The sequence below is a fragment of the Vanessa cardui genome, chromosome 24, assembly GCF_905220365.1.
Source record: "Vanessa cardui chromosome 24, ilVanCard2.1, whole genome shotgun sequence".
NCBI lineage: Eukaryota > Metazoa > Arthropoda > Insecta > Lepidoptera > Nymphalidae > Vanessa > Vanessa cardui.
Genome location: NC_061146.1, coordinates 8757978 through 8770811, shown reverse-complemented (window position 1 = coordinate 8770811; position 12834 = coordinate 8757978). Strand labels below are relative to the sequence as shown.

The 12834-nt window shown below is 34.9% G+C and overlaps 1 protein-coding gene across 2 annotated transcripts; it reads right to left on the bottom strand.

The window, feature by feature from the left end:
• Positions 1-590: 590 nt before the first annotated feature.
• LOC124540100 (ATP-dependent RNA helicase DDX24) lies at positions 591-11772 on the bottom strand. Of its 2 annotated transcripts, XM_047117531.1 has the most exons (14): positions 11575-11772; positions 10896-11328; positions 9844-10410; positions 8316-8468; positions 7597-7750; positions 6833-7010; positions 5937-6063; positions 4616-4748; positions 3916-4005; positions 3571-3682; positions 3319-3436; positions 2291-2468; positions 1698-1866; positions 591-775 (listed from the first exon to the last, which is right to left on the bottom strand). In XM_047117531.1, the coding sequence occupies exons 1-14, from the start codon at positions 11713-11715 to the stop codon at positions 665-667; spliced, it is 2664 nt and encodes an 887-aa protein (XP_046973487.1). In that variant the 5' UTR covers positions 11716-11772; the 3' UTR covers positions 591-664. The 2 variants fall into 2 exon arrangements, with proteins under 2 accessions (XP_046973487.1, XP_046973488.1); XM_047117532.1 differs by lacking the exons at positions 591-775; positions 1698-1866; positions 2291-2468 and adding an exon at positions 2569-2624.
• Positions 11773-12834: the final 1062 nt, after the last annotated feature.

Sequence of the window (12834 nt, the reverse complement as noted above, 5' to 3'; positions counted from 1 at the left end):
TTATCATCTTACTTTCTCGTTAGGTAAAGGGAAAATACTTCCTTCTTACAAAAAAGATTGGAATATTAAACCACTAAGTGATCGGAGGGATTTGTTGGATTTAAAATTTCTATATAAAACAGTTAACAACAACTATGATAACTCGTTTTTGATATCAAAAATTAAATTGAATGTTTCCATTAGATTTCCACGTAAACCAATAAGACCAATTTAGGACCAATATCTTAATTGTTTAAGACCTACAATAATATCATATCAACGCTGTATTGAAGTATATTAAATATGCAAGAATAATACATAATATACGAATAATAAATACATATATCTTGTCTTTTCTTTCCTTGTTTGGAATAGTAATATCGAATGAAAATAAAAATCAAAACGTATTTTTTCAAAACTCAAAAAAAGCAATTTTTAATCATATTACACAGTTGATTTAAATGTAAAGTTGCTGAAAGAAAACAAAGAGGTTTTTCTTTCCGCCATTTTAATTACAGAGCATATCAAAATATGTAAAATAAAAATGCATATTTACTTTAAAAAATCTTTACTCGTAAACAATCTTGTATTTATAGAAATAAAACAATTTACGGCCATCATTATAAACAAAATATAAACAGCTTGCGATAAATCGTTTTATTTCTATACCAGACTATGAATATTATTATATTTTCACTGTCTTCTTAAAAGCCTTTCCTAACTTGAGTAACGATTCGTTCTTGCCTTTCCTCTTATCTCGTTTCAACTTACCGGACTCCAGTGCATTTTTCATAACCTGTAAAAAAGACCACGTGTTAATCTAATCTTCGGGAAATCGAAGTTGATATTTTTAATTAACTTCCTGATGAATTAGAGATTTGAATTTCGAATACAAAATTAGACAACAATGGAAGGTATGTATGTAAAATACACACACAAAGTAAATACATGTCCAATAGTAGAGATATATTGTTCCATCATCCATACAAGAGAACGTTTAAAACCAAATGTAGCTTTTCAAATCAACTTTGCTCCCAACACAATAGCCCAATTCATCATTGACGGATACATAGGAATACATCTTAAAACACAAAAAATCTTTGTACAAACGTCCCCCAAATTAGTAACTGTTTGCCCTAATGTCATTCAACGTGATCTTATAAATAGTAAAATCATAACTCTTCACACAAAACCATTTTTGAATCGTCATTATTTCACTACCATTGTTCCGGAAAGCAAATTCCGAACGGCAAGAAACTCGCATATTTATTTTGTTGACGGTACCTACATCAATATGACAATAAAAACTCATATCACTAACATTCTAGAGAGATAAACTTTCCCATGTAATACAATCTGTTTCTGATATATATAAGTACATATACTCAAATATATTTCGAGAAGTTGTGTGGAAGGCGGCTATCATAGTATGGACATGTAATGCGGAGGGATGAGGAACATTTTGTGAGGAAGGCTTTGAGCATGGATGTGGATGGATGTAGAAGTAGAGGACGGACCAAGGAAACGATGGATGGATTGTGTGAAAGACGATATGGTTAGAAAGAATGTTACTTGTGAGATGACGTCTGACAGAGAAGTATGGAAGGAGAAGACATGCTGCGCCGACCCCAAATAAAATTGGGAACAGGGCAGGAGGATGATGATGATGATGATAGAAGTATTTTTTAAAAAATAGTTAGAGACATTATTTTTATTACCTGCAATGCGTTCTCATCTGATGTTATTTGTAGAGCATTGGGATCGTTCAGCGTGGGGTACTTGAAGGAGAATCCGATCGGGAACAACGGCCTTGAAAGCATAGACTCCAATTGTCTCTTTTTGACGCGCAACGCTTTGTCTATGGAAGGATCAACTTGAACGTCAGGACTGTGATGAGTTAAAGGAATCATAGATGCATAAACTAATATTTTCTACTTATTTCTTAGTGGTCATATCCCATTGAGAATTGCAAGGGAAGATATACTAGTTCTGGTCAATTTTCAATGTGAGTACGATGAGTACGATGACGTTATTATGATCTGAGATGTTATGGCCCGGAGGTTTTTGGACTGACTTTAAGCACTGTAATCTAAGACATAGTACTAGCTTTGTAATATTTCATAACTAGAGAAGCTTAGTAACTGAAACAATTCCTATTATAAATAAAGTCATAACGGTATACACATATGTTAAACAAGGTGAAAACTCAGTGCATCAAAAACCATTTGAATGTCGTTAGTACTTTAACCGGCACGACATTTCAAGATAGACTGGGTGTCCTCCCACTGGGGGGGGGGGTGGTCAAGGATACATGTCGTCGTCGTCGATGAGCATGTCCATGTCTCGCGCGGCGCGCGTGCGCCACGAAGCAGCGGCGGCCAGTCGGCGCGCGCGCAGCTGTAACGCCTCCAGCGCTCGCGCCGCCGACACCAACTCTTTGATGGGCGCCACGCTCTGCGCCGACACCGGGAACGACGGGATCTCCGACGCTGCAAAGACCCCGAGCTTGTAGTAACAGTACTATGACCATTACTTTACATATTTCACATCCTTGTGTAATACGACACAGCTTATATATAGCATCGGCGATTTTAATATAACCGATTACTGCCGCGCCGACACCGGGAACGACGGGATCTCCGACGCTGCAAAGACCCCGAGCTTGTAGTAACAGTACTTTTTTTTTTATGGTATAGGTTGGCGGACGAGCATATGGACCACCTGATGGTAAGTCACCATCGCCCATAGACAATGACGCTGTAAGAAATATTAACTATTCCTTACATCGTCACTGCGCCACTAACCTTGGGAACTAAGATGTTATGTCCCTTGTGCCTGTAGTTACACTGACTATTACCACTATTTTATATATTTCATATTCTTGCATAGTACGACAAAACTTAGATGTAGCATCGGCAAATTCAATAAAACCGATTACTGCCGATTTATACAGCCAATACAAGTAGCTCCCTATTACGCCATTTGACGCTATTCATCGCTATAGATTCTCGCGTCAGTTCAACCCGAGACAGCGAGTGCATGTTAAATGTCAATCGACGTGTCAAATTGGCGAATATATTAGTTCATATGATATTACAAGTTATTACGTTTGTATAAAGATCATATTTACATAACAAATAAATATTGATAATTTGGGATATGTAGTCAATTCGGATGTGATCGGTTTTACGAATTTTGCCGATGCTACACTAACGTGTAACGTGTCGTACTATACGGATATAAGCAAGTATACAACTTCCATATCAATACCATCTAGCTGTAAGTATTACTTTTAGCATTACACTTTTACTTTACGTAAAGATACTTTTACCGACTTACTTTTATTGAGAGTTCTACAGAGTTTCGCATAGGAGTAAGCCTCAGCTGGCTCCATCATTAGTATGGTCAGACCTTCCTTTGTAGCGCGGGCTGTCCGACCACTCCTGTGCACGTAGTTCTACAAAAAAAAGAAATACATTTACCAATACATTATCATCAGTGCATATCAAAAACAAAATATGACCTGGAATTCTCCCTTGTGGAACTCCTACTACTGATAAGCTATGTTTTCCAAGAATAGTTATCACTTACCTCGGCTGTCTTAGGTACTTGGTAGTGTATCACGTGATCAACGTTAGGTATATCCAGTCCTCTCGCAGCGACATCCGTCGCTACAAGGACACCGAGTGGATCGTCGCGGAATCTATTGATCAAATTCATATGAAAATTCAAAGCAATTTCAGAAATTAGACGGAAAAAGCTTATCATAATATACTATTAAACTATTCAAGCAAACTAATAGATGAGTAATTATTTAGTAGATTTAAAATTAACAAACTTACAAATGTTGTAAGATGTAATGGATAATTTGTTTAAAAAGTTTTTGCTATTTTAACAAGTAGGATTTAATAAATAAATATTATAAAGAATTCGAACCTTTCAAGATTCTTCAGCCTCTGCCTTTGCGGCATACTCGCGTGCAAGGGTAATGGTTGACATTTTAACAATGTCAGTAATTGTGATAACCTGAAAAGAAACCGAACCAATGATAGATTCACTTAATATATTTATTAAATAACGATTCAAAAGTGCTTGTCTACTTGAATAATGTATATTTTGATTTTCATTTTACCTGTATGTATTTTTTTTCAGGCACAATTATTTAAATGAATGAAATATTATATATGTATATAGACATTTTACTGCCAATATCAAAATAATTAATTATAAGTGGGCGTATATTGAAAGTATTGTTGACAAAGTTTTAATTAAGCAAATCAATTACACAGATAATTTCACAGTAGTTATAAACACGTTACGTTAAAATATCTCATACACAAACACACATAGAACACTCAACAAATCTATTACAAAATAATGCAGAAACTATTGGAAATTCGCGATTCGTCGCATACGTGGTGCGGGGGAAATCTTGAATGTAACTGCATTCAAGATGGCTGCCTCGCTACCCTCACTGCCACGCTTCACTAGAGCGCCGTTCGACTTCCATTGACACTCTTTTCCAGTCAGTACGAAAAACAAGATGGCGCATGTGCCGTCACATATATTGTACTAATTAATTATTAATAAAAACAATGCAATTATTATAATAATAATAAATAAAAATAATAAATACCTTCTGACGCTACCAATTGAATTACAGAACACTATAGTCCGTCCGGGGTGTCTTTTTAATATGTAGTATAGATATACGTCCTTTTGATCTAGAGAACAAGCTATACGACTTTCCGTTAGAGTCTCCGCTGTACCTGAAATTTTAAATATTTATTACTAAACGCCCACAACTTCGCTTGCGTTTTAGGGTGTCCGTTGTCAAATGTCAGGCAAGTAGGGCAGGTAGGGCCTTTGTGCAAGCCTGTCTGGGTAGGTACCACCCACTCATCATTTATTCTACCGCCAAATAACAGTACTCAGTATTGTTGTGTTCCGGTTTGAAGGATGAGTGAGCCAGTGCAACTACAAGCACAAGGGACATAACATCTTAGTTCCCAAGGTTGGTGGCACATTGACGATGTAAGGAATAGTCAATATTTCTTACAGCGTCATTGTCTATGGGTGATTGTGACCACTTACCATCAGGTGGCCCATATGCTCGTCCGCCAACCTATACATAAAAAAACTACTCTTTCTCAAGTTTGCTTCATACCAAATTTCATCAAATTCAGTTCAGCGGTTTGATCGTAAAAGATCTACAGACAGACAAACAGACACGAGTTACTTTTATTTATAATAATATTAATATAAATAATTCTACCATTATATCCTCAACACTCATTAGTCTAGTTGCTTTTAATAACGGCGTAAGATCCAAGGCTGACATTTGGATTGAATTTATAAAAAATAAAGCACACGTGCTTGAAAGCCTAAATGGATCATCATACATGCATCAAAATATGTATTTTTTCAAAAGTTTGTCACGTGACACAAAACGCTCCTGATCGGCCGGGCTTATGATGAAGTCACTTTCTTGTAAACCTTGCTTTTCTACTATATGTACCACAGATTAAAATACAGCAAAGTGACGTCATCGACCCCATTGCAGCGCCATATTGTTCAAGTAGCGTTTTCGCGCGTTATTTAAATATGGAATTTTCAATAGGATATTTTTCGGCAAATATGTACTAGAAATAAAAAAATCAACTTTTACTGGGTTCCTTAACCTCTACTAAATAATATAAAATGGATTTTAAAAACCAGTCAAATAGCCTATTGATAACCTCCTTTATTTTGAAGTCGGTTATAAAGTTAGTAAGATGTAACAGCGCCGTGGTAGAAAGACAGACAGCGTTACAATCGCGTATATAATAGGAAACTGCAATTTATCTCATGCAAATACCTTTCAGATTTGCTATCAAGATTAAATCCGGCTGGAAGGACCAAAAATGCTTCTTTTAATTTCACAGTTACAAAAGTTGGTAAAATAAAATATATCTTACCTAGCTGTGTAGTGATGTCTACAACTTTCGGATCTGTCATTCCGATCATGTTTATTAGTCTCTTGATTTTCTGCTGCGGCGTCATCTTCTCTACCTTTCTGTTTAATATCTTCCCTCTTTTTGTTACCTTTTAAGATTAAAATCAAAAATTGATATATTATTTGATTTAACAAACATTAACAACTAGCTTTGGTTTTTATTTAATGATATAGTTTAGCTGAAACATGAACCACCTGATGGTAAGTTCACCTCACATAGACGTTACGTGCCAATGCGCCACAAACTATGGATTCCATGTACTGGAAAATTATAATTCATTCCATTTCAAAATGTCAATGACATTAAAGCTTCACAAATTTTTTGCTCAAGCCTCAGAATACTGATTTACTTTACATTAAAAAAATCTCATATGCAATATTAACCTATACATTTATACGTCAAGTACACGCGTACGCATCAACAATACGAACACGCATACCCTCAAACACATTTCAAACAATTCATCACAACTCTTTTCTTTTTAACTTGACAACGGCACAACAACAACAACAACAACAGCCTGTAAATTCCCACTGCTGGGCTAAAGGCCTCCTCTCCCTTTGAGGAGAAGGTTTGGAACATATTCCACCACGCTGTTACAATGCGGGTTGGTGGAATGCACATGTGGCAGAATATCTATGAAATTTGTCACACGCATGTTTCCTCACGATGTTTTCCTTCACCGCTGAGCACGAGATGAATTATAAAGACAAATTAAGCACATGAAACAGCGGTGCTTGTCTGAGTTTGAACCCGCAATCGCGGCCATCTCGGCTCATACAGCACAGCATTAACAAAATAACATATATATTCCATATACCTTGCATTTACGAAATAGGACAGGATGGAATATATACCTTTTTACCCTTCATATGTGCCGGCAGGTCGTGTACCAGTGTAAGCGTCGCTGAGAAGACGAAATTCTGTCGAGCGTTTTTATGTGCCTCGTCCGAATTGAGTCTCTCGAGGAGCGGCTGAAGCTCATCGAAGTGACCACGCTCTATCATGCGGTCAGTCTCGTCTATAGCCAGAAACCTGGGACAAAAATTATATATTGATGCCAATTTTAAGGAAGAACACCCAAATAGACAGGTCATATTATATTGGACGAATATGTGTGAAACATAGGCGCGAACACACACAGACATGCCCAAAGCGTGCATTGCTAGGCACAGAACAGCACACACATCCCTCTCAGACCCGGTGAAAACCCAGTAACATTTTTTACCATCCCGACCTAGGATTTGAACGCAGAACCACAAACTTTGCAGCCTTATATCTATCAGCTGGAGCTAGGAGGCTGCAATACTTTACTTTTTAAGCAAATTTTAGGGGTCAGGTTGCAAATTTCCTGAATAACTTAAAGTAAAGTAACAGCCTGTAAATTTCCCACTGCTGGGCAAAGACCTCCTCTTCCAATAAAAAGAGGGTTTGGAACCAATGCGGGTTGGTGGAATGCACATGTGGCATAATTTCGATGAAATAAGACACATGCAGGCTTCCTCACGATGTTTTCAGTGGTGCTTGCCTGGGCTTGAACACGAAATCATCGCTCATAGTTACGCCTTCTAACCACTGGGCCATCTCATCATGAACAACATAATCTTGTTTTAATACGTACTTGACAGTGGGGAGTTGTTGTAAATGCGGCTCCCCCTGGCTGAGCAGTTCCCACAGTCGACCTGGTGTTGCCACCACTATCTCCGGACCTGATTTCAACACTCTTTCTTGCTTCACAGCCGCCATACCTCCGACAATTGTCGCTACTTTTATACCTAAAATTTTATTACTCAAAATTATTTTTTATTTAAATACAAGTTCCAATTTTCCATAGTTACAGGATTAAGATAAATGAAATAAAAAAAGGCACAGATTAAAAATCTGACATCACAGATTATAATTTCTGACAACAATAGAGCATTACCACCAGACAATCACATTAGTGGATAGAGAAAAAAAAGTTATGTATCATTTTTATCAGTATTTTTGGAAATTCATACTTAGGAATAAAATCGAGAAAGGTCATTTCATCATTATTTCGTTTGTATTGCCTATATTGTCTATGTTTGTTCTAGCTTAAGTTTTTAAAGTTTTAATAGTCTTTAATTTTTTAATACTATTTAAGAGTGTATTACTTTTTATTTAATTGAACAGTGCTGTAAATGCCTGTAGTGGTGTATCAAACTGCACTGGTCCATGTACTTCTATTACAAAAGTGTTTTTGGGAATATGCTGGTGGTGTTTCAAATAAATAAATAAATAAATATCAATTTTCAGAGTTTTATTATAAAGTCAATACATAATGCCACTCATAAATAAACATATATCAATAATCCATACCTGTATACTTAGCAGCTGCAATCAAATGTCTGCTAATTTGTAACGCTAATTCTCTTGTCGGCGTCAAGATTAGACAATACAGAGGCTTCCCCGTTTTGACAGTCACATGCCCAGGTATGTCTATATTGTCTATGACTTTGACGCATCCAATGCCTAAAAATTACATCATAAAATAGTAAAATAACCAATAAATAAATCGGTATAAATATGAGACAACATCACATACATTACTCTGATCCCAATGTAAGTAGCTAAAGCACTTGTGTTATGGAAAATCAGTAACGAAGGTACCACAAACACCCAGACCCAAGACAAGATAGAAAACTAATGATAATCTCTATTGACTCGGCCGGGAATCGAACCCGGGACCTCGGAGTGGCGTACCCATGAAAACCGGTGTACATACCACTCGACCATGGAGGTCGTCAAACTCACTCTTTTTTTTCGGTAAATGTCTCATTGCTGTCCTATCAAGGCTAAGGCTTCTCCTTAAATGGAGAGGAGAGAAACATGATATATCACCACAATTCTCTTCTGTTTATTTGTGGATAAACATGTGTTTGAATAATAAAAATAAAAATGAACTTAAACCCTTAATTATTTATTGGTTGAACCACCGCAGGTAGCGCATTGAGATGTCATCGCCATCTTGGAAAACAGTTTACACTTTACCAAACTCAGCAAATAATCCTGATTAATAATAAAAACAGGAAATCTAAACTTCAACATTTCTTGACTTTTGTAAGACAAAACCTTTTATACCAAAAAGAGCAATGCCACACAAACTGCAATATTAGGTTATAGTCCAGGAATTTTAGCACCAAAAATCGGTCCAAAAAATTATTGAGTTTCTTTACAACAAACAAATAATTTGGTTTTTATTTACTTAAATATATCGTAAAATGTCAACAATAGGAGGAAAAGTTTGGTATGAAAAAGGTGGGAAATTTTGTTCTCTACAAAAAAGATATCTTCGGTTTTTTACGTAAAACTTACCGTTTCCGAGATATATGCAAAAAAACCTTTTTCAAGATGGCGGCTAACGCTCGCGGTTTCGGGCGACCGAAACTCGGTTTTATACTTGGGGGGCACCCTCTGACATAATCCAATCGAAAAATCACGTAGAAGGATTTTATGCAGAGCGGATATCTAAAAATCTTGGACTATTATAAAAACAAAATTGTCCACATCTGACATAATAAAGAATTGTTTTGTTGATGCTACCTCTTTTAGAATTAAATATAATATTTTTAGAAGCAGAAGTAGGAAATAGGTTAACCTCTAAAACAATTATCTTTAATTTACAATAACAATCAATCTACCACAAAAGAAAAACATTTAACCTACAACACATACTACAATAATCACATTACTCCGTAATAATCATAATGGCGATCTCAATGTGTCAGCCGCAAATCTCCCGCATTTTTTTTTTTTTTTTTAAGGGAAGTTGTGTGACGTGACTCAGATATTGTTTATTCCAACAATATAATATATAAATCATCAAGTAATTAAAAAGTAAACATACCTTCTGTATTTGTATCAACTTCATCAACTCCATCAGTTTCATCACCCTCACCATCATCTTCACTTGCATCATTAGTATCCTCATCACTTGATTTAAGATCATCAGAGTCAAACATATCTGATAAGTGAATGTAATTCTGCTCATCACTATCATTGCCTTCATCAATTGATTCTTCTTTTTTCTTCTTTATTGGTACAACTATTTCTTCTATATAATCATCATCGTCATTCTTTCCTTTAGTTTTAGTTTCTTTATTCTTGATTTCATCATCTTCATCATCATCACCACTACTGTAGCCATCTTCTGATGATTCTTTGATTACTTCTTTCTTATTTCTGACTTGTCTTTCTTTCCTAGACTTCTTATTTTTATTTTTATTTTTATCCTTGCTAATAATTTCCTCAGTTTTCTTTTTAACTGAACTCTTCCTGTAAGGAATGTCATAAACGTCGAGCCCTTTTAATGCTGCCTTTTCTTTTAGTTTCATTATACCAGATAGGATAGGAAGCCCGAAAGCTAGAGTTTTTCCACTGCCAGTTTCTGCAGCACCAAGGATATCTCTTCTGCCTGCAAACATAATTATGATATCTGTTAATGGTTTTGATTATAAAAAATTCTTAAGATGTTATAACGTCTATATTTATGTTATAAATTCAAAAGTAATTTTGCCTTTTGGCCTGTCCCTTTTCTTAATGCTCATTCTCAGTAAAACCACTGAAACAAATTTGATGAACTTGGTATGGAGCAAGTTTAAACTCAAACAAGGGTAAAAGGCTTCTTTCTCATGCCTAGCACATGATAACATACTTATAAAATTCAAGCAAAGCTAAAATTCACCTGTAACTAATGCAGTAACTGTAACACTTACAATGTTTTCCTTCACTATCAACTACAAAATTATAAGCACAAATTGAGAATAGTAATATTGCTTGCCAAGATTTTAAATTGTAATCTTTGTTGAGACTCTAACCGAGTACCAAGTATTCTAACAACCAAATCATATTGACCTGAGGTACCTTGTTAGAAAATTGTTCTAATTGAAACTTAATTACCATGGATAGCTGCCGGTAGAGATAGTTGTTGAATTTTAGTAGGCTGCTTAAAACCCAACTCCATCAATGCTTTCAAAATCTCTTCGGGCAATTTAAATTCGGCCCAGGATAACATGTCCACAGGTGTTAAATCTGATGTCTCTCCTGGTGCGTTTTCACCTAATTTTGGTTTTTTATTCTTTTTTACCGCGATGTTTGAATTAGTGTTATTTTCTTTGGAATTTTGGCTTGTTTGTTTATTTTTATTCTTCTTCTCCTTTTTCTTTTGTTTTTTTCTTGTTTCTTTGGCGTCATTGGTTGTAGATGGCGTGATGTTCTTACAAGTCTCTACAGTGAAACCATTGCTCAGTTTAATTTTTTTCCGAGGTACTTCTGATTTAGCCGTCTGTGGATTTATATTTTCGATGTTCTTTCTCTTCTCAGGTTGTTTAGCCTATGTAATATATAAATAAATTATTGGTTTGGTACTTATGTTAGTGAAAAATAAATTATGAAATTTGATTCGAATTAAAATTTGTGTAAAGATGTACTTATGATTGTAAAACAACTATTATATTATGATTGTAGAACATTTAAGCGCATTATGGTTTTATTATATTATAATTAAAATTCGACTTTTTTAGGATATTTATTGTATTAAAAAAGTTAAATGCTAGAATAAGTCAATAACAAAACAAACCTTTTTGCTGCGCCGACTGTTTTTATCCAATCCATAGTCCGTGCATTCCTCCAAAGCTACAAAACCCTTATCCATCATAGATGTTGGAAATCCATCGAAAGCGACCGATTCCCATTTTAAATTATTTATCTTTTTAGACATTTTTGAAAAATATATATTTTCTAACCTTAAACAGGTACATATGAAAATAAATGTGTTTTTGACATTGACATATTGTTAACGGAATCGGAAAGTTAGACATTAGAATATTCAGTTCAGTAATAACTAATAATGACATCGATAACTCTGTTCAGTTAAATAAGCAAATACTTAACATAATCAAATACTTTTAAATAACTCTTTACGATATTAATAAACAATAAATAGACATAACAGAGCAAAGGTAATTTTTTTATCAGTTCTAAAACGGCACGAATTTTTGCATCTAAGCTTAAGGAGACTTTTTTTTTGACTCACGCTTCCGTCGATCCGGTACTCGACTGAATACTGCTGTTTGGCAGTAAAATCCAGTCTGATTAATAAGTGGTACTCGGACGGACTTACAGGACTAGTTTCATAACAACATAACAATAAAAATCTTTTTGTTTTTAATGCATTTTTGAGGAAAATAATGAAAACAATATTGGAATGATGTCGTTTTCCGCCTCACATTTATTAATATAGACCGATAATGATTGTTTCAATATTGACAAATATCCAGTGTTAAATCTAAATTTGGAAAAAGCTGAAGAACGTGATAACTCAAAAATGATTCACTTTTGCACTATTTATGGTAGGTATTTTGTATTTGATGGTGCTACTTATACTTCTAATACAACTTCTATGTATAAAAGTTACAGTAAGAGTTGTCTTCAAATAGGGAAGATGCGCTATTTTTAATCTTGTGTTTATTTTAAAGAGCTTCATATAGAATGCTATTGCTATTTGTCTTCATTGGCTTTCATACGACTTTTTTTTTTTTGCGGCAATGTGTTCATCTACCTCAACAAAGTTTTCAAATAAATGGTTTTTGAGTGGACCTTCTGACACAAAACTGAGAAAAAGGTGGTTTCAAGCTGAAAAGACGAATCTTGAGTCTGCTTTAACAAACCCAACTTCCATTTTAATTCGAAAAACGCAATTATTTTTCGTTTCAATGTTCAATTTTTTACAAGTAGTCATAACAGAAGTGACGTCACTGAACGCTATATTAGTGTTTTGAAATACGTTCCGTTTCAAGTTACTTTAATTCGTAATTATTGTTAAAAAATAACAGAATAT